The sequence below is a fragment of the Cinclus cinclus genome, chromosome 1, assembly GCF_963662255.1.
Source record: "Cinclus cinclus chromosome 1, bCinCin1.1, whole genome shotgun sequence".
Lineage (NCBI taxonomy): Eukaryota > Metazoa > Chordata > Aves > Passeriformes > Cinclidae > Cinclus > Cinclus cinclus.
The window spans coordinates 137,841,409-137,863,861 of record NC_085046.1 but is presented as its reverse complement, the minus strand read 5'-3'; the positions used below and the strand labels follow the sequence as shown (position 1 = coordinate 137,863,861).

The 22,453-nt window shown below is 41.4% G+C and overlaps 1 protein-coding gene across 1 annotated transcript; it reads right to left on the bottom strand.

Moving 5' to 3' along the window:
- Positions 1-517: 517 nt before the first annotated feature.
- Positions 518-21,921, bottom strand: SLC30A8 (solute carrier family 30 member 8). The gene is made up of 8 exons (XM_062503588.1): positions 21,842-21,921; positions 13,552-13,760; positions 9,587-9,733; positions 4,526-4,679; positions 3,829-4,018; positions 3,332-3,437; positions 1,653-1,787; positions 518-663 (listed from the first exon to the last, which is right to left on the bottom strand). The coding sequence occupies exons 1-8, from the start codon at positions 21,919-21,921 to the stop codon at positions 518-520; spliced, it is 1,167 nt and encodes a 388-aa protein (XP_062359572.1).
- Between the last annotated feature and the right edge of the window lie 532 nt (positions 21,922-22,453).

The following is a 22,453-nucleotide window of genomic DNA, read 5'->3' as shown; positions in this document are numbered from 1 at the left end:
AGGCAGGAAGAGGAGTGTCTGCCAAAAGGCAGGGAAAGCACCATCAATTTCTTCCCCAGATTTCTTCAACTCCTGTGGTAATCTAAATTTTCTCTTTCATCCTGAGCGAGTGTTGAGCTTGCTAACACCAAACTCACATTTCACCACACCTGTGATAATTTGTCTGTCGGTAATTTGAGGGTTGATTAGTTTTTTGTTACCTGTAATTACAGACAGGCATTCTAAATGTTGCTTAAAGGCCAACTTGCTGGTCTAGTCAAGAATAATTTAGATATTTCTCTTGTAATTGAAAGAAACAGCTGATGGACAGGCAATCTGGCTGATGACTGGATTTAATACATGTTCTCTCATGGTAGATAACAGGAACAAAGAAAGGCCCATGCTCTGCTTGCAATGGCAGGGCTTGTTATGTCAGTTAATTGCCATTTGTTGTTAATCAGTTACATTCAACCAGCACATACAGTCTCCATTGACTGTAAGAGGGCTGGTGATTATCTGGCATAGCCCACTGCTCCCTTTAATCCCTGGGCTCTTGGCAGAAGACACAGTCTGGTTTCTGATCCTCTCCTGATTCAATCTGAATGGTGATGGAGTGGAAGCTGTAGTGCTCAAACAGGGCTTGGGTAACATCTCTCAAAATCTTCTGGGTGTCCATTGTGTCTGCTACAGATAGCAAGCAGAAAGTGATCAAAACACACACATTTTGATAATACTTTAAAGGAGTGCTGTGTACTTCTAATATGGATATGGTATACTTCCAAGACAGAAACTTTTAACAAGAGTTTGTTTGAGAACTGTTTCTTGTCCTTTTTATCTTCCTTTCAGGAACCTCCATGTCAGCAAACCTTTGTTCATTCAAATATGGTTGGAATATGCAATTTTGGCAAGAATTAAGCTAAGTTAAGTAATCACCATAGAAATTCAGTTTGGCAGAAGACTGGAGGAAAGCAGAAATACTTAATAAAGATTAGTTTATCTAGTCAGGAAGTAGCAGAAGTGCCAAGGGATTTGGGTGGCTGATAGACCCTCTGTTTTTGGAAACTGGAGACTCTGTGGAGGACTTCACCTCTAGCCCTGTCCTTGGCCAAGCACAGCTGGCTTTTTTTCCTCTTAATACGTAAAAAGATGTCAGAAAAGAAAATTGACCTGAGCAGTGGACAGTTTTTAAATTTTACAATTTAAAATAGTATTTTAAAAGATGGACTGGAGCTACGTCTAAACTCCATCTATTTTTAAAGATTGTTTCACCGGAGATGTGGGAGATGCTTCAGGAATGTATATTGGCCTTGTAAGTTTTTCTTGTAGCTATCAACCATTTTCAAGTTTGACAAAATTATGATAAAAATCCATTTTTTAGTCCAATTATTTTAATTTTAATTTCTTTTAAATATCTTGTCATTTACTTCATTGTCCCGCAACCACTGCAGTTTTCAAGTTTTGGGCTAACTAGAGGTCCCTGTTGTTTAGACAAGGTTTCTGGGAGCGGCATCTGAGAGCTTTATTTGTTATTATTGTTGATTTTGTTTTTCCAACAAAATTATGATGGCTTTTTTAACAAGCAACAGATGTACATTCAGTTTAATCTGAATCAAGAGTGACCTTTACTAGACAGCAGCTGAATAGTTACTCCCTGCTTACAGAAACGTACTGACCTGTAGCAATGTGAGCAGAGAGAGCAGTTTGATTCATTGTCAGAGACCAAAGATGAAGGCTGTGAACAGACTCCACTTTTTCAACTGCTAAAATTCTTGCTTTTACTGCATCATAAGCAAATCCTTTTGATGTTCCTGAAAAGGAGGAATTTATGGAAAAACAATATTTTTAAGGGATAAGAATTATGATCAACAGATGAATCATGAACCTTTATACACTTAGATGTATCATTTTTATAGTTTGGTAATGCTTTGGAAAACCCATCTATTTCAGAATTCACTGTGTTATATATCCTATCCCTTGTTTTAAACTTCTCCATGGAAGGTTAAGACTCATGCATGTTTTAGGGGACAGTCTGAATGTGCAGTTTACGTAGGGTAGTGAGCTATTTAGTCAGATCATGTTGCAGTTTTGTACAAACATCTTTTGTGAGTACATCTCTATGCCTAAAAAACAGCATGAGCTCATCACGCTCCACTTGGATCAGTAAACTGAAACAGTAGCTCCAGAATCCAATTTCTTTTCAGAAAATTCTGGGCAGAATATTCTGCTTAGGAGACAGGAGACTCCCCAGAGAGTTCCCCTGGAGGACAGTGGACTTGGTGCAGAGGGGAGCAGAGCAGTGCTGACTTTGGCATGTCAGCAGTGCTTACAGAAGCTGGGAGTCACTGCTTTGAGAAAGAGACTCCCGAGTGTCAGGGGTTGCTCTCCCTTCCTAGTATTTGATTTTTTTTTTTCCCCAGTAACCAAAAAATCTGATATTTTGGCAGCCAAAATACAGTCAGTTGCTGCACTCTTGTCTAGGTACATTTCTGCATGGAAGTATCTCTAACTCACAATCACTGAAAGCAAACCAACCCTTGAATAAAACTACTGTAACAGGATCAGGTATTTTATTTCTTGAAACAGCAGTAGGTGCAGGTGAAAGAGAGAAGGAATAGCGCTGCAAACAGACACACTGAGTAACCATTCAAAAACTGCACTGTTAGAGCTACTTTTCCCTTTAATCCTCATGTCTTCAGAGCTGAGAAAGAGGTTGTATTATATTATTCAATGTGAGGAAGGCAAAAACATGCATCTGTGACTGCTCAAGTCATTTGGCCTTGCAAATCAAATATTCAGGCCCATAGCTGACAGGATTAAATATTGCTAAGCCTGGCTCTTGTTGCTACTGCTGCGCTGAGAATTGTCTATTCCCATGCACTGGAATGAAACTAGAAAGCTCCAACAGATTACTTTTCTGGACTCCTGTAACTAAAAATCTTTTAAGCTTCTGTCTCTTGTACTCAGTCTATTTCACAGACACAGTTCAAAGCACTTTTCTTGACAAAGATGGGTAAAGGAAATACACAGTGAACAAGGTAAGTAAGCACCTCACGTGCCAAAGGGGTGATAGAAAGCAATGCTGCACATATGGCTAACAAAAGCAACTCAGAGCTCATTAGCAAAACACCAGTACATAGATTTTTACAAAAGCTTGCATATGTGTAAACATAATGTAATGGTAGAAAACAATTTTGATTAAAATTAGAAGTAGGTTTAAAGTATCATGAGAATATCAGAAAATGATGCAGAAATGTGCTATTATACTCTTTTTCAGCATATATAAGCATTATGGAGAAAGCAACATAAAAAAAGATCAAAATATTAGTGTATTGATTCTGGAATCAGGTCCTACCTTCCATTAACACAGTTAATATATCCCTTAAAATCGTTATGGTAGTTGCCAAGACAAAGGTGGAAAACACAAATGTGCAGATAGGGTCAGCTATTTTGTACTGTGGCTAGAAAAATATGAACACACCACTTTGTTAATTTCATTATTGTCAGTTATTGTCACTTTTAATTAGTTAGCATGAAAGAATAATAAATTCCATTTATCTAGCACAGAATGAGTGCTGGCCTCCTTTGCCAGTTAGGGTACCTCAGCACAGGGAATGAGGGTGCTACAGATGAAGAAAGGAAGAGACACCAAAGTATCCAACTGAAACACCAAGAAGAAAGGGTTTGACTCTCAACAGTTATTTCAGTTCCCAAGAGTAAGTATAATTCTCTTTGCTAGGAACACAGTGTGCATGATTAAGACAGATGAAATATTTACATAGTACCTAGTGTCACAACGCTATTAAAATACCACTTATCATTGATTGCAAGGCAGGGATAAATAAAACCAACCTTAAAGAAGATGATAAGTGCACTAATTAGCACACTAATACTCTGGAATAGATCTCCAATGGTATGCACAAAGGCTGCCCGAAGGCTGGCATTGCTCAGAGCTAGCTTTTCCAGAGGGGCTGACACAAATTCCCTGGCTTGTGCCCCATGGCTGTGCCCGTGACCAGTCTGGTGTAGAATCAGGCTTAATCTGCAAGAGATGTAAAGCTGCAAATATCAGAGGATATACTGCATCTCTGAAAGCAGTGAGGTTATACACATCACTCAATCAATTCTGAATGATGAACAGTAAAATCTGACACATTAAGTAGAAATGTAGTGTCTGAGCAGACAATTCCGAGGTTTTCAGTGATTTTCATAATCAAGAAAGTCTGTGAATGGGGTAATTAATGAGACTTCATTTTCTATAGAGTTCTTGAATATTCTGACACCTAACAAAAAGTGAGATGGAGAGTAATCTTTTCCTGGGGTTTGTAGATTCATAATTTGCCTTCCCAGTGTGGCAGGTAACTGAAAGGAAGAGAGCAACTGCAACTTTAAGTGAGAAGCAGGACCTTTCTTTTTGACCCCTTTTCATGGAACTCATAAACACTTAATATTTTTGACACCATTATCTCTCTATAATTTTTTAAAAATTGAATTGAAGCAACAGGTTTAAGGTTGAAATGTCATATGAGAGGAGAACAAAATAACTTACAGGATGTTGATGAGCACAGCACAAGCAGAGATAATGAGCATCACTGTAGCATCAATATCATAATCCGGGTGTAGCAGCCTCATGCAAGCCAAATACATCAACACACCAGTGACCATCCAAACTATTATCATAGATATCAGAGCTCCCAGAATTTCTAGTAATGAAAAAAAAAATCTGATGTTACCAGTCAGAATAGGAATGCAAAAAATTTGAAGAGGTTGATGATAATGGTTCCAGGTTTATGAGCTTTATAGCCAGGAGAGCTGCTTCTTCTATGCTGGCAGTCTTAAAGACCACAAAGAATGGGCCAACATCCTTCCTGATCATAGTAAATCCACTGGCTATCCAGGGTAGCCTTGTGCATGTGGTGGCCTAACCCTGTTCTACCTGCTCCTACTTTTGTCCCCCTTCCAGTGCTAAGTTCATGCAACATTCTAAGAAATTGGAAAGATGTATAAGATCATTTGGGGAGTTCTGAGAGGAGCAAAAGGAGTTTGCCTGGCCCTGACTGTGGTGTGAAACCCATAAAGACCAGCCCTCCTCTCCCAACAAGATCATCTTCATCACAGGAGCAGAGGTTTGAAGGAAGGAGACAGGCACAGCTCACCCAAATCCACTGTCAAACATAATCTCTCTGGTTAGCCTCCCCTGTTTCTGCACAACTCTCACCACTTCACACTTCAGAAAGATAGTAGCAGCTGCCAGTGAAGTACTGTCAGCAAAACTTATCCTGGAACTCATTCTGCCAATGCCACAAAGTCATTCTTGTGCCACCAGCTGTGATGAGAACAAAAGATGTTATTTTTTCCCCAGGGTAGCAAAATTTAATTTTGTCTCTATTGGCTTTGAGTTGGGCTCAAATAAATCCAGTCCCCAAGGCCACCTTTTATTGCACTGTTATAGGAGAGGTCCAGGGAAGTGCATATGAACGTGTAGCATGCTTTTAATAGGATATGGGACTAGTAATTGCCATGTGACTTGAATGGGTAAATGAGCACAACTAAGACAACACCAAAGAAAATGCAAGCTCACAGTAAAGTGAAAGGCAGAAGACAGCCAGAAAACATTTGTGCAGACCTCCACTGACAATCCATTAAAACAGTTTATTAATTTATCATTTTATGGGGATCCCCCCTTTAGCAGGCTGCAAAAGCTTATCAAACAACAGTTTTGCCTAAAACTGGAAAATACTGAAACAAAGTGCACTGATGGGGAATCTAGTTTTGCTTTAAAGTAGACAGAAGCAAACATAGATACAATTTCTTTTCCACAGGTTGCAGGTTGAAACCCTGCAAATTTGGCCCAACTGAAGGAGTTGATGGCTGTGCTATCATTGGCATGAAAGCAGCCAAGAGCTCTTCTGAACACACATATCCACCTGTGTGGATTTATGCGTATCTTCCACAACAGAACATGTTAGCGGTCATCTTTACATAGTAATTTTCAGTGGAGTATCTTGGCAAAAGTTTAGTTAAGCTTACAGATCAGTTCAGCAGCACTAAATACTTCACTTGAGATACTCAGTTCTCAGTTTCTTTCAGAACTACTAGCACTAGTAGAGCACAGCAAACAGTAGGGTAGGGTTGTGTGGGAATCTCTAAGTACAGCTGAGGAAAATTAAGGTACAGGAGAGTTTTTGTACCTGAAAACAGTTTGGCTCGCACTACCAATCTTACTGCGTTTACTGCGTTAGTGAAAGAAGCTGCACTGCTCTGGCATGGAGGGCTGGGCTGGTTTTACCCTGGGGGGAGGGCACACTAGGAAGTTTTTCTCCATGAGAAGTTCCTCTGTGAATTGATGGGACCAATTGGAGGCTGGTTTAGTTGTTGACAGCCTGAGAAACCAATTGGAAAAGTCAGTTCACTCTGTGAATCACATTTGAAGCAAGTAAAGGCCAGGAAAGCTCTCTTGCATTTCTGGCCTCTTGCAGGATGGCGCTGGCCTAGCTCGGGTCTCTCCTAGTGGGGCCCGGCCAGGCGGAGGGCCGAGCTCCGGAGGCGGCTGGGCCCCGTCTTTAACCAGGGCCCCCAGCGGCCAAGGGAAGGAGAGCCCATTAGTTGGGATTCTCGCCTTTTCCCGGTGTGGCCGTGGCTCGGGGGGCCCTGCCCTGCCCTGCCCCGGCTCGGAGCAGCCCTGGGGTGGCCGAGCCCGCCCGGCCGCCCTCACGGGCTGGGGGGAGGCAGCCGGGCCCGGTTCGGGAGAGCCCCCAGGGCTTTGTGTGCTGGGCAGGGCAGAGGGAGAACCCCCGGGCTGCGGCTGGAGCTGGGGGCGGGCAGCGCCGGAGGAAAGCCATGGACACACAGCCTTGGCACCCATTTCTCCTCTGGACTTTGTAGTTCTCGTCCTGCCCCTCCAGCGTGGCCTGGGCGGCCTGAGATCCTGACACAGCTCCAGCATGGCCTGGCCCAGCTCCTGAAACTTCTGTGTGAGATTTTAATTTTTTTTTCCAATGCTCAGATGAGACTTAAACTTTCATCTTTCCTTGGGTGAGAGGGAGAATAGAAAGGATATACCAAAGTCAATGACGTAAAAGCTAAGTTTCTAAATGGAAGGAGAATGAGGAGATGCCATGAAGGTTGGCTGAAAAATCTTTTTTGTAAGTTATGGGGTGGACTGTACTGCACGAAAAAATGCCTTTAAACCATGAAAAAAAAGAGAGGGGGGTGGAGCAAGGTGTGAAGTGTTTGAAGAATCCTTTGCCCCGAGGAAAAGATGGGGATCTCTCTTCCTGGGAATGAAGTATGAAGAGAGAGAAGTGAGCTGAAGAGAACTTTTGCCTTTGAGGAGCTCATCCTTAAAAGTAATACCCCGTGACTTTTTAACGTGGCCCGCAACTCAGTTCTGAAAAGACTGTAAAGTGGGAGGAAATTCATGATAGCAGATCCCAGGCAGCTGTTAATCATGAAGAAGTGGAGTCAGGAGAGAACTGGCGATTTCCTCTCTTGGTAAAAGATCCTTATAGCTAAACAAAAAGACACTCCTCTCCCTAAAGTGAACTGGAAAAGATTATTTAAGTAGGGAATTGACTGAAGTGTCCCTGTATGTTGTTAAGCTGTAACAAAGGGGGAAAGAGGAACTGGTCTGAAAATCTCGTCTGAATTTATTATTATTATTAGTGTTGTTAATAAAGGGTTTTTTTTCTTTATTCCCTTTCTAAGTTTTAGGCCTGCTTTACTTTTACTCCTATTTCACAACAAAAGGTAAATATATCGCAATTGGCCAACATTAAACTATTACAAGGGCAGAAGGCATTCAGATGGCTAAACCTGTGCACTGCCATACAGAGTCTTTTCATGACAATCTATCAGTCTGAGAGAAGCAGTGAGGAAACATCTTCCAGTGTCATGGAGGGCTGCACCTGCAAGACCTTGGTAGTCAGTGAAGAGTGACTTTATCACCTGACTGCCCTCAGCTACTCCATAAAGGTACCCACCTCCATATTAGATTGGGAATATAGCTGGGAAAATAAGCAAGAAACAAGATAACAAACATGGAATGCAATTAAACAGCTTCTTACATTTGATGCAAGGCTCAAACATGAAAAGTAATGGTAGATCAACTGATGTTAAGTAGTAGTTTACTAAGGCTGCAGAATTCAGCTGTGTGTTGTCTACATGATGCCAACCATGCTTGAATCATACTGAACCTCCCACTCAGCCAGCAGCCTGTTTCCAACACAGCTGGTGGAATACACTTAGGGAACTACAAAATGACAGGATGAGCGTGGCATATGCTTTCCCTGGTGCTCTCTATAGCTGCAACCAGCCTTGGCCTACAGACATATGAGTCAGAAGCTGTTTCTAGACTTTACTACTGAACATCCTTGAAGCATTTATCACCTGAGTCCTTGGTTCTGGTGCACAAGTGTCTATAGAGTCATTTGAGGTATACTGACACCTCCATGTGTGACTTGATAATATAGTTGACCCATAGATTTCCAGAGTGGTAACTGAATTTCAAATGGCACAAATTATTTACATATAAGCAACAAAATGGAACCCTGAGATTTACTTTCAGACAGAGACAAGTAAATTGCCTACCTGTTGGCATTACCTAAGTGTCTAGGCTCTCTCTGCGGACAGTGGACATCAAATTAATGGTGATTGACAAGTTCCCTTCATCACTGGCTGACTGGGAACATGTACTGGTTTCTCAGCTATGAGTGTCTGGTCACATTTGACAAGCTCTGATTTTGTCCTTGGCACCTTGTGCAGTCTCCTATAGGTCTTGTGCAACAGCTGCCACATAAGCCTCTGCCATCCTAGGGATGTAACACTGGACTTCCGTGTTTAGAAGGCTGAATGGAGTTGAATACATCAGAGACTTGGACCCTGTGCTTAGAGGTGCTCATGTGTATGTAGGCATTGATATTTAGGTGTCTCAATCTTGAACAGACTCGTATTCCCAGAAAATTATTCTCATGGTTGGTATTTTGTTTGTGTCTTGTCTTTTCTAAAAACACTTGTATTTGATTGTCAGGCTTTTGGTATTAGGTATCATCTGTAAAATGATTGTTTTAGGTTGAGGAAGCCTGTTTTTCTTTAAAAGCCTGTCTGCATCTGATAAAAAAACAACAGTGATAAAGAGATATGGAAGGAGAGAATCTAGAAGAGGGTAAATGTTAAAGGATCTCACTTTTCTACAAATGTAGCATTGTGTACTCTTTAAAATTATTTAATAATTTACTTTAGAAATTGAGCAAACCCTGATTTTTATGGTTATTGTTGCTTTTATGGAAACTTGTTTCATAACAGGTTGAGAGCTCAGTCGTCCAGACACTCAAGTCACTGAGAGAAGTTGCTGTTATTTCAACCAAAGTTTGTACCAGCCCAAAACCATGGTAAATTATGAACTGAAAGATGTGCTTTTAGATAAGAGATGACTCTTTATTTCTCTGAAATTCACTGTTTTACTCTGTTTTGTGTCCTGAGAGCTGTGGGAACTTAAGTGCACTGTCTCTAAATGCCTGCAAACCTGCATTGGACATCAGCATCTCCAGCCCCTGGCTATGCTAACTTCCCTTTCCCATTCCACATGTTCATAATAGGACGTGTTTGCTACCTGCTCGGTGCCACCCAAAAGTGAACTGTTTGGTGGGAGGTTTGGAGGCGAGCCACAGTGAGAAGAGGCTGATCAGGAAGCTTGTCAGGTCCACCAGGATGTGTGCTGCATCGCTGACCACTGCCAGGCTCCCGGCAATCTGCCCACCTGTGTGAAACACATGTCTGGGTCACAGCTCTGGTCAGAAGTCTGAGCCAACCAGATCAAACTCAAGACCTGATCTGCTGAGAATCAAAGGGAACACTCAATTTTCAGTCATCATACACAAGACCCAAACGTCTTCAGAGAGAAATTAATTTTGTACCTCATTCATGCAGTGAAAGATAAGAATTAATAGAAGTACATAAGCCGAGTTTCTTTGTTATAGAGAGACCTAAGAACAGTAGGAGTTGTGATACGTTAGTTCTGTAGTTACATTACTATTGTACTGTTTGACTATCTTTATTTTAATATCAGACTTTTTTGTGAAAAGCCATATTCGGAATCACATTTCCAGTATACTCCCACTGTTTTCACAAAACACCGATATTTTTATGTATGTACAACAGTTCAGAGACCTAGCTTATGGGATTAATTTCCTGTTTGTTACAGGAAAATATGCATGTTCTTCCTGCTGCCTGACTTTATTTGTCACAGGCAACACTAAAACAGAAATACATGGAAAGATCCCACTAGAAGAACTCTGATAAGCAATCAACCATTTTAGTGAGGGCATAGAGAAAAACATTCTGTTCTCAGGACTAATCTATCATTTTGAATCTGTAATGCATGACTTAATTTTCCTGCTAGAGCTCAAAAATGTGGCTAAATATCATTTTACTCTGGGGGGGGTTGGATTTATGTGGATTCTGAAGGAAAAAAAACACCAAATTAAAAGCATTTTGGGTTCATTTAATTCATATTTCTTTTACTTAGTAAGCCAAATATCATTATTTTGCCAATTTCTTCTAACCATGTCTCAGGGCTAAAGGCAAATCCAAATAAATTAAAAGTTTGCTTTAAATTGCCCCAGCTCCTGGTGGCTGCAGAAGACAGAGATCCCAGGCAGGACACTCTCCTTCCAACACATTACAGCAGGGGAATCTTGTCATCAAAGTGGAAATGCAGAAGAATAGACATGTGAAATAGCAGAGCCAAAACACCTAGTTTCTGCATTTGACAATGAATTTCCATTCTTTAGTCATTTAATTCATTTCAGCTCACTCATTTCTCCTGACCAAAACCCATATGAGAAGTAATGAATCCTGCAAAACATCATAAAATGCCTCATTCAAATCTTCAGTAGCATACCACTGCCAAAAGGACATGTAGATATATCTCACTCCCTTATAGCTGGAGCATTTTCATTCCAGCAGGATGGACTGTCTGTTTAATTTCGTCCTGTATGCATATTTTAGATTAGAATACCTGGCACCATAAGGTATTTCAGTGCAGAATTTTGCTCAAAGTTGCTTCCCAAAAGGGAGAAAGCATGTCTTCAGAATTTGGGGGCATCTTATTCCTTGTGGTACAATGAAGAATTCATCAGAATAAGTATTTCTCAGCACATGCTCAAGTGTAAATGCACAGATACTTTTTGGTCATGGCACATCTCTTAGACTTCCACTGTTTTCAGGGTAACAGTATCTCAAGAGGGAGGCAATTCTGCTTAGCAGGGGGAAGAAGGCTTGTCTTGCAGTGCCCAGATATTAATAACCCAGGCATCAGGTATCTTTCAGCAAACAAATACGTAGATCATAAGCTGTGGGCAAAACCCTCTTGCATTTTATGTACTCTGTTTCCATGTTCTGTGGGACAGCATCTCAGAAGCTTGCTGCTAGCCTACTGTCCTTGAAAAATGTTTGCAAATTATTACTTTATGTATTGCTGGCATAACTAATGCCTTGGGTGAGTTTCAGAGATCTCAGTTTGTGTAACTTAGCAACTTGTCTCATTGATCAAGTTTTTAATATTCTGCTCTGACATGAGACCACATGCAGTGTTTGTCTTTCTTTCTACTGCCCAAGTGGAAGTGTTTTGTAATCCACATGTGGTCCTTAACCACCAAAAATCCTTGGAAAGCTCTTTCATATCTGGGCTCCACACTTGTAAGTATTGGTCTGACTAACATCTCCAGATCTATGGAGATTGGGATGGATCTTCCTTAGAAGAACAGATGATAATTGTCTTTCAAAGAGAATTGGTGGTGTATCAGGCTCAACCATTTGGGAGAACAGTAATGGCCAGCACAGATGGTTTGATAAAAAATATCACAGAAAGATCTAGGCATTCAATGAAGCACAACTTTTCAACCTCTCTGAAAGTGATACAGCTTTGTTTCTTCTGTTTAGCAGAATAATGCCCACAGAAGCTGTTTGCCCTTAGAGCGCAAGGAGGGGAGGGAAAGATACTCTTTATCTTCAGGAGTAAAATAAGTGTTGTAGTTATGGGCTTTTACAGCTTTTTATCAATACTCCCAACAAGTGGCCTTTAAGACTTACTATTCCCTATAATGGATGTTTATAGCTTTATAGACCACAAGCAGTAGGAATTGTCAGTCATCAGGTCAATCATCAGGCACAGCAGTCTTGCTTAATGACTAAAAAAATTAAATGTATGGTTCATAATTACAAAAATCTCCACAGAGAGCTGTCTGTAGCTGCAGTTAATAACTGGTTTGTCAAAGTTTGATGATCTGAAGCAAAACGATCTTCAAGCCTGTTACTTAAGGTGTCACTGCAAAAAAGCTGCATGATTTATTAAGCAAAACAAAACGTTTAGTTAGCATATCATCTGTCCTTCCAGTTATTCTCTAGCACAGCCACATTCACCAAACTTAAGCCTATATTCACCAAACTTAAGATTATATGGTTTTGTTAATAATGCATTACTTCTGGTACTGGAAATTACGGCATGGAGATTAGCATGCATCAGTTTTCATGGGGGAAATGCACATAACCTACAAGCAAGAGGGCTTCATGCAGAGGAGCACATGGGAGGGAAGAGTTGGAGAAGTCCCTGCTGGGTTTGGCAGCCAGAGGAGAAGGCAGAAATGCAGCAACTCTTTCAGTGCCTCCACTTCTCACTTGCAGAAAAGACAAAGCCTTTCTCTTTCATTTTCATGGGGCTCCACACGTCTGACCTGGGAAAATACTGGTTTCAGGGGCCTTCCTGGCTGATTTTTGTTACATCGGCTGAAACACATATGGCAAAAGTGTGTGGGATTCCTCATGCCTTCCCTTACCTCAGCTCACTGCAGAGAAGGGCAAATTAAAGAGCCGGGAACTATCAGGTGGATATAAATATCACAGAATCCATGGAGAGAGCAGAGCAGTGAGACAAAATGAAAGCTAGTGTTCTGTGAGCCAGCCAAATACTTATATTGGATATTGTAGGGTGGGTCCAGAAGTGAAAGCTAATTAGGTAGGGGAATAATCTTCCATTGATCCAGAGACACACCAGCAGGCCAATTTAAAAGATAAACGTGCCCTGATATAAATGCATTGACTTAACTGTAGGAAAACAGATGGCGAATCTGGCCCTGGGTTTCCCTGGATTTTGAAGACTCTTGCATTTATTTTCAGATCCTGCTGCTAGCAGCCTCCATCAGTGCTGAGGTCTCACTGGCCTGGATAAATATGTAAAGTCTTTTAATCTTTTAAAAAGAATGTAACCCAATTTATTAGAAACCTTTTGTGATGCTAAGATGCGCATCAGTCAAGCTTAAAGACCTGGAAGAACAGTTCAGACCATTAACCAATCTTTGTATTCCTACCCAGATGCAATCCTTGTATGAATATATGAAAATACTTTGATAACTTCACTTAAACCCTCTCCTCCCTCCAGTTCTTTTAATCACTGGGGACAAAGGAGACTTATTTAATGCCAGGTGGGTTCATCCCTGTCAACATGGTCCCTGCAGTCAGAGTGCACAGTGAAGGCAAGAATGTGGCTGTGCTGGGCACCAGACTGGACTCCTTTTGAACACATATACTCCCCTGTTATCTCAGCAATCATGAAGAAGGTGCAAATTACTGATGCTACACAGAGCTTCCTCCTGGCTTGATGCTGCTCTCTCTTTCTGTTCTCATAAGCCTGTGAGTAGCTGTGACAGTGATATGCTGGATTAGCTCCTGTAACTTCTGCTTCCTGTGGCTGCCTCTCTTCATTTGAATTCTTCTGAAGCCAACTCATCCTTTGGGATAGAAAGAAATAGAAGGTTAAAAAAGAAAAGCCCTGGTTATTCAGGCATCTAGCCCTACAGCCCCAGAAACGATGTAATTAATGCTTTCAAAGGATAAAAGCAGCATTGGGAACAGCAGAGCAGGTCATAGAAGAGGCTTGCTCTCACAAGCAAGGCTCTGTGGGAGTGAGCTGCACATGAAATGAGTGTTCTGGCTGTGTTTCCCAGCTCTTTGGGCTCTCCTACATCATTTAGCAGTTTATGAAGCACAGGGTGGCTTTCTTAGGCTGTATATCTCATGCACAGTGCATGACTTTGAAAAAAGTGTACCTCATGCAAATAGCTACCAAGTTCAGCATAATATGAGAAAATTCTGCTAAAAAATTCAGGATTTTATTCCCAACAGCTTTGTCAGGAAGACTAAAAACAAAAAACACCCCTAACTTCTTTTTCTGAAATATAATTGGCTGAAGATATTTCTCTCCTCTCTTTGCACACAGAACTATTTTATCTCAAATTTCTGCATATGTACAAAATCTACCAATATTCCAGCAGAGCTTGAGCATAGAAAACATTAGCCAAAAAATCTCAAAGGTATTAAAAAAAAATCAAAGAAATCAATTCTCCATAGTACATATAACCCATAGTACATGTAGAACCCTTTGTTCCACTGATTTCATGGTAAGGTGAGAAGTCCAGCAGAAGTGGCTCTTTGATCATTGCTCCATCACAAAGTGATTTCTCAGCCAAGTCTGCTCTGCCACAAAACCTTAGTGTTGTGCCTCTCAGGGTTCCTGCACAGGACACACGGGGTGGGGGTAGAGAGGTCTGGGACAAGCTCACTGCACGGCAGCTGTGGAAGCTCCTGGATGACCACCACATCTGGATCTCTCAGTAGAGCAACAAAGAGAGTCCCCCTGGGAGGCCCCAGGGTGGTTTGCTGTGCAAGGATATTCCCTTCTCCTTATCTCTCAACAGAAAAGAGCCGAAATTGCAAAACAAACCCCCTCTAAACCCCCTCCCAGGGGGCTTTAAAACCATTCTGTTTCTCACAATACAACACTTGTTGCCAGAGTTACTCCTGATGTGATGAGTGCACTGAGTCTGTGGCGCCAGAAGAGGAATTCTGCCAAGATGCACATACACTGTCCCTATAACCACGTGTTGCAGTATTGGAGGTCTGTGTGTGCAGGGGCTACCTAGGAACACAACAAACTCCACTGGTTTTCATTCTGAAATTAGCCTGGGGGCAGGATGTGGGACTGGGCTTAGTTGTCCGAGTAATAACAGTGGCTTTTCACCATTTTGACTTCAGACTTTCCTCTGGGACTAGGAAGAATTGTTTCTACAGCTGAGTAAAGGAAACCTGTGCTCCAAGAAGTAACATGAATCCTGGTGACTTTCTGTCGTGTTTCTGCACTGTTTATAGAAGCGTCAAGATTTCTAAAATTTCACTGGAAAGAAATCAGCTGCTGGCTGGCAACCTGCAGTGGTCAATATCCAGAAAAAAAAAAAAACACCAAAAAAAAAAAAAAAAACCACCAACAAAAACTGTACTGAACTCACAAGCTTTTTCCAGCTGCTGTTTTTTGGGCAGCCTGAAGGGGCTGCAGCTGCTCAGCAGCTTTGAAGTTCTGCCAGATGCCCCAAACTGGTGGGCAAGAAGCAAAGGCACCTGCAGAGCTGATGCCTCGGCCTTTTATGTTCATCAACACCACAGAGGTACTGGCAAAAGAAGAGCTGACCCACCTTGGTAGCCAAGCCCTGCAACTGTAGATAATCAACATGGATTTGGTTCTGTAAATATTTTCGAGATGTTCCAAGGGTGCCCTGAGTCAGCCTGTTTCCCAGCCAGGTTAGCATGTGGTCACTGTTTGCACAGTGGGGGTGACTGATTCCCCCTGTACGTGAGGAGCTTGTGTGAAAGAGCAACTGGTCAGATTTAATGCCTGATGCTTAGAGACAGTGAGTTTTCCTAGTCCTTTTGTCAGCATTTTCCTTTATTTTCCTCACAACAACAAATAAATAGGAGTTGGAGTATCTAGGAAATGGGCTGCCCATCTGGCAGCTGGGGTCCCCACAGCCAGTCCTTCTCCAGTCCTTTAGTTTTACATTTATCAGGTTCTTCATGTGCGCTGTGTCATTTTTGTACCATATTTTACTGATGAATTAGACACAGAAGGTACCGCAAATTAATTCCTTCCAGATGGCTGAATAAAATGCTGTAGCTTTCTCACTCTTCCCTGGAGATCAGGGCAGGCGAGATTTTCTTTCTCATGATCTCTCTCTGGAGTTAACTTCCAATGCTTTTCTATAGTTTGCATGTAAAATTAATTCCCCCTTACCTCAATTTTCATCAGCTGGCATTGAACATTAAAATCATCTTAATGACATGAGTCATGATCAGCTCAACAGCCTCTCAGGCAGGAATGCCAAAATTACTGCTGCATATTCTGAGCCACCAAGTCCTTTCCTTGCTGTTAACAAAATAGCTTGCTCTGTTATCTCACTCTCTTTTGGTTTTTGTCTTTCAGTCTCTCTGTCAACTAACAACTTCAGTGCATCACTGAAGGGCAGGAAAGCACTGTCCACAGATCTTACTGGACAGATGCAAAAGCAAACAGAGACAGTATAAACCCACAAATGTCACATTTTTCTGTCTAAAGGGTACCTAAATAAAAGTGTCCCAGTTGCCAGAGGTGGTGAGCATTCACTGCTCCCTTTGAACTTGCAGAACAGCATCTGGCCCGATGAGTTGGGAAAATTCCTGCCAGTTCATGTAGGTAACCATTATTTTTCTCTTTCAAAAGCTGCCTGCCACTAATTAAAAGAATCTAAGAGGCAGTTTTATAAAAGTGAATCAAAAGCTTAAGGTGCAAAGATCAGCTTTGTTAGACCAGAAACTGCTTCATAGTGTTTTACAGCAAGATGTAGCCTTTGAGCATCAGGTCTCTGTGCCAGCATATTGCAGTCACAGATTAAAAAAATAATCTTTTTTTCCACTTCAAATTCTCTTTTCTTTGTAAAAAAGATAGTTGGGGGAATGTCACTGAAAGACTCCTACTGAGTCATACCCGGAAGGGGGAAGCAGAAAATATTAATATATATTGCAGATTTCACACAAATCATTAGCAATAGCTTTCTGTTACAACTTCCTTTCTGTTTATTTTCACTTGATCTGCTGGGTGCCTTGATCTGCAGGCTTATGGGAATAATTGCTATCCTCCTAGACCATTATGAGTTCCCCAGTCAAAAGAGGAAAATGTGGAATCACTACACTTCCACAGGAGATCATCTCCTTCACGTGGGAAAATAGTAATTTTCTGGTGCCTGAAAGGATAATGAAACTGCCTTCAGAGAAAAATTTATCAAAGCCATAGTCACTTCCCTTATGCTGGCACCATTCTGATTTCAACTGATGTACCAATCTTGAATATTTCCAAGGTTTTTAAGACCCTGTTAATAACCTCACTGGCCAGTCTCTCCTCTTCCTTACTGTGGGCACAAAGTAAAGGCAAATATTTATGTATTTACATACATTTGGATGTCTTGTAGATAGGAATTCATGCCCTAGTTCTCTTATTTGGTCTCATTTTGAGTGCCTGGCCCTGTATGCATAAATGTATTGTTAAAAGTTTTCCTTCTACATAAAACTGTAACAATAGCTGCCTGGAGACAGACCAGAGGTGCCTGTAGCCAAGTATCCAAATTCTGCCATGAGAATGAAGAAATACATGACGTCAAAGTATCAAAGAGGAACTCTCCCAGAGAGTTACTGCTCCCCAGTTCTGAACTAAAGCTCCTGTCCAACATCTCTTTACAGATCTGTATTCCACATACCCAGCTGACTTGAAAGTATTGAGTTCCACAATTTAATTATGATGCGTATAAAAATAATATGTCTTTTGTCACTCTGGAGCTGTCTGCCTGCTATTTTAATTAGTTCTTATACTGTTAGAAATAATGAGTGACTATTCCCTGTTTACCTGACTCACATAATTCATGATTTTATGTATCATTGTTATAACCTCTGAACCATCAATTTTCAGAGCTGATGCCCTAGCTGTTTAATTTCTGTTTCATATCACTTACTACCTTGGTTCTAATTTTCTTTCTGAGATGAAGTGGGCAAAACTGAATTGGGCGTAATGGAGATGGCATATGGCCTGTACTGGTCAGACACAGCCCCTTCTGCAGGGTCCTAGTGTCACCTGCAGAGGGGCAAAGGCAATGGGATTGGGTTTGCCATAAGATACTGTGTGCTACTGGGCCAGCTGGCAAGCCTGTACAAAGGAGACAACCACAGGGCCCTCAGCTAAAACAGTCCAGAAATCACAGGAAATACCTATCATCTTCCTGAGCATTGATTCTGTAAAGGATAAGGAGTGGTGGAAAGCCTTTATTTGATGAGGACTCTTTGATCTCCTAAGAGTTTTTGTATCGCCTGCAGAAAGGGAGAAAAGGAAGAAAATGTTCCTTATGTGCTTGCTATAGAAAATCACTCTTCACCTGAAGAAATCATCTCCCATGTTTGCTTCAAACTTTTTTGCCTGCTGGTATGAGTCTGGCAGACAGGAACCAATTAGGAGACTAAGGCCTAGGAATAGGAATACCTACAGGTAAATGCCCTGTGTTAAAAAGTTTTGCATGAAGACAAATCCTAATATTTTCACTGAAGTTTCCTGCTTTCAGCATTGCCCACCCCTGGGTTTTTTCCCTGCCTTGTCTCTTGTCTCAGAGTCAAAATAAAAACCAAAACTTTGAGACTTACAGCCTTGAATTTCACTTGTGTGATGGTATTCAAAATCCCACTATAAAGACAGATAAAGAATATAATGAGAAATCCATGCTGCATCAACCCAAAATCTAGCTCATAGCATTGCTGGCACAATCAGATGCAAATTTACTGATTTATGAAGTAGAATATTTAATATTTGTGGTCAAAATTACAGCGATCTGTTGCCAGCAAGAAATAAAATATTCTGGCCTGTCTTCATTCATGGAGACTTGAGTAATTTGGTCAAGCCATTACCTAAACCATGATAAAGGGTTATCTAGATCACTACATAGGTGATAACAAACAGAAAAAAATAGAGTTGATTAGTCACTAGAAATACTTATTCTCTTTTAATACCACCACTGACTGTAAAAAGATCATACTAAACTATCTTAGAGACCTAGTTCAGATCTAATTTAAAGATACATGATGTATGACTAATGGACAACACGTTTTGCATGAAGCAGGAGGTTCTGAGTGCTCAGCTTCAGACCCTGTAACCATTATGGCTCATAACCTTCCTCAAGTCTGGTGGGAAGTGGTGTCCTTGTCCTGAGACCCATCCTGAGTAATTCTTTCCTCTGTTACCTGGAGGAGGAAATGTAGGGCACCCTGCTCATGCTGGCAGATGATGCCAACCTGGAGGTGTAGCTGATAGACTGGAGGGCAAGGCTGCCATGAGGAGTCTGAAGGAAGAGCTCATCAGGAGCCATCTAATTTCACAAGAACAAATATAAATTCCTGCACCTGGGACAGACAGATTTGTGAGACCACATCTACAATATTGTGTCCAGCTTCGGGATCCCTAGCACAGGAAGGATCAGTGCAGATTCAGCAGAGGGTGGCCAGGATGATTAAAGGCTGGAGCACTTCTGTGAGGACTGGACTTTTTGTGAGCACCTAGATGCAACCTGCCAATATTCTTGAGGAGGCTGTTGAGAAGATGGAGCTTTATTGCTCTACATGGAGGAAGGATGAAGTCATTGTTCATAAATTGAAACAAGTTCTGATTTAGTACGGGGGGGGGGGGGGGGGGGGGGGAAGATTATGCAGTTAATTCCCTGTTGAAACACATTGCCCAGAAAGGTTGTGGGGTTTCTATCCTGAGAGGTTTTTTTCAAGACTAGACTGAAGACAGCCCTGAGAAACATTATTCAATCTCATGGTTGGACCAGAGACATTCTCCCAACGTGAATTGCCCTATAAACCTACAACTGATCTGATTTTCAAAGGGCTCAGTTGAAGCCCACCCATTTTTAAGCATTTTGACATGGGAAGCCTTAATGCATCCAAACCCTCTACTGACTACAGACAGGTCTGGCATGTGCAAAACACTCTTCTTGACAGCCCTGAGTGCAGGGAAAGGGGTCAGCTTTCAGGCTTCCTACTCAGATACTAGATAAAACATACAAGATAAAACTAGTTTTGTTCCTTGTGTATTGTAATGATGGCATTTATTAAAAAGGAAGAGGCTGGGGGATGGCAAGAAAATAGGCAATCTGTGTGTAAATAAATTCTGTTGAAAGCATTACAGCTGCTCATTAACGCCACACATGGGGGACAGAAAAATGTGGTAATTTATACCAAAGGCTAATATGAGCTTATTGCTACTATTGGCTTAAGGCAGCTGCTCTGTGAGCCCAGGCCCAGAGGGCTGCATCCCCTCATGGGCTGGCTGTGGCTCATGGGCTGGCACCCCAAGCTGTTGGGTGCAATGGGAAGCAGGGCAAGGGCTGTGCTACCAGCTCTTTCCAACAGGAGGGAGACTCTGGCTCTCAGCCCCCATTTCTGGTTATTCTGGAACAGGGTAATTATATTGTGCAGTTAATCAAATTTCATCTGGCAGAAAAAGCAAAATAGAGCTGCAGCACAAAAGTCACATGGCTGGATGACAAGTCTTCATTTTGGAGGAGCTATGCTACCACCTCCATCATTTAGCCACCTCAGGACCACCACTGTAGAGCCCTCCTGGGACCAGCCCTCCAGCTCAGGGGCTATTGTATGTAGCTGCAGGATCATCCCAACAATTTCAATTGCTGCAGCAATTCAATCCTAAATTCAATCCTAAACTGAGAAATAATTATCAGTAAAAAACTGACTCCAGAAGGTGTGTCAGCTCTCAGATGGGAGGATCAGCTTCCAGGGATTCTTGCCCTCAGTGTGCATCCTACCCTTCTGCCTACCAGTGATCCAGGGAAAAAATGCTTCCTCACAAAGATGCCTAACAACTGTCCCTGTCTCAGGGGACTATATAATGGGTTTGCCCAGAGTTGTCTTTGTGTCCAGAGGTTGCAAGGGGCAAAAGGACCTCAAGCACTGAAGCTGTGCCCACAAAATTCCAAACTCTCAAAAAAACACTAAGTGTCTTCAATAACTAAAATGAACTGTAGAATCATATGAGATATTTTTGAAATATAAATATTATCACAGAAGTAATTTTGGACAGTGTCATCTATATTTATGGAGCCATGTAATAATATTTAAATAATAACCCAGACATTCAAACTACTAAAATATGATGGCACTGACCCCAGTATAAGAACATGAAGAGACAGATTTCCATTTGAACTGACAGTGTTTATGCCAAGTTTCTGTCCCACATGTTTTAAGAGAGCCAAGCAATAAATAACCTGAAAACCAGTGAGATAATGGAAATGTCAAGAGGTGCTAAGCTGTAACTGAGCAGCTATTTTCTTTTAAAAATACTTGCTAGTCTGAGTCAAGAGGAAGAATGAAAAAGTTAAACTGCAAAACTGTTTTGTGATAGACACTTCTGCTAATTTTTTAACCCCATCTACAGTATTTCATGTTTTCAGAGGATCTTTCCTCACTTAAGCAAGTATTTACTCACAGGAACTCTAAGCTCAACAGACTATCCACAAGAATAAAGCACCGCCTTTCTTTCAAATGAAATGGATAATTTAGACATTCAGGCATGAAGGAGCCTTGAGTCAAACATTGTGTCAATAGCACAATTATAATTCAGCCTAAAATTGCAGCATAATCCATGAGGTTTTGCATCCTACAATAAATCTACTAAGCTTATAAAATACATAGCAATAGACACTTGCTTCAACAGTAGATTGGTTCAATCCATCACAGACACAGACACATCAGACTGTTGTCTAGTCAATGCTTCAAATATCTAATAAGAAAGTTTGGGAAAGAAAAAGTTGAACAAAACATTTTGAAAGCAATAAAATGTATGCATGGTGAAACTCTTCAGACTTTGACTCCTGCAGCCAGTTGGCAGATTGGTGATCTCATACTGATCTGACACAGAAATGTCAGTGAAGGAAACAAAGAGTTGTGTTACCTGTCTAGGGCCAAGGAGTACTTCTTGGTGTCCCTCTCGCTCACAAGACAAGTTCTTTCAAGACCCTTTTCAGTAGCCATGAAGAAAGTCAATGGGGTTTTGCTTGGTTTGTCCTTTTAAACTCTTTTGTCTGTCTGATCTGAAGCGATCTGGGCAGAAATGTCCTCTCAACTTATGCAGAAGTCTCTGCCAAATATTTTAAAATGAAAATGTTTTAATAATCTTCCCAGTAAAGCCAAGAGTAACTGTGAGAGAAAGCTTCTTTCCTAGTACTGCTGGCGTCACTACCATGCCAACCAGTAACTTGCTGAGCATGTCAGATTTGAGATTCTGATCCTCCCTCCCTGATTTGTTTTTTCTTTTTGTTGTTTTTTTTTTTTTTTTTTTTCTGTGTTTGATGCTGGACCAGCTCTTTGGTCACGCAGGGGGTGTGTGCTCTCCCAGGCATAGGCCCAGGGTCCAGCACAGCAGAGCACACAGTGATGTGCACAAAGGAGCTCACGTGGACACACTGAAAAAGAGAAGCAAAGTCATTAAACCAGCCTGATTTGCCTGGAAACAGTCGAACCCCTGTTTGCCTTTCTACATGCTTGGCTTGGGAGGAAAGTAAAC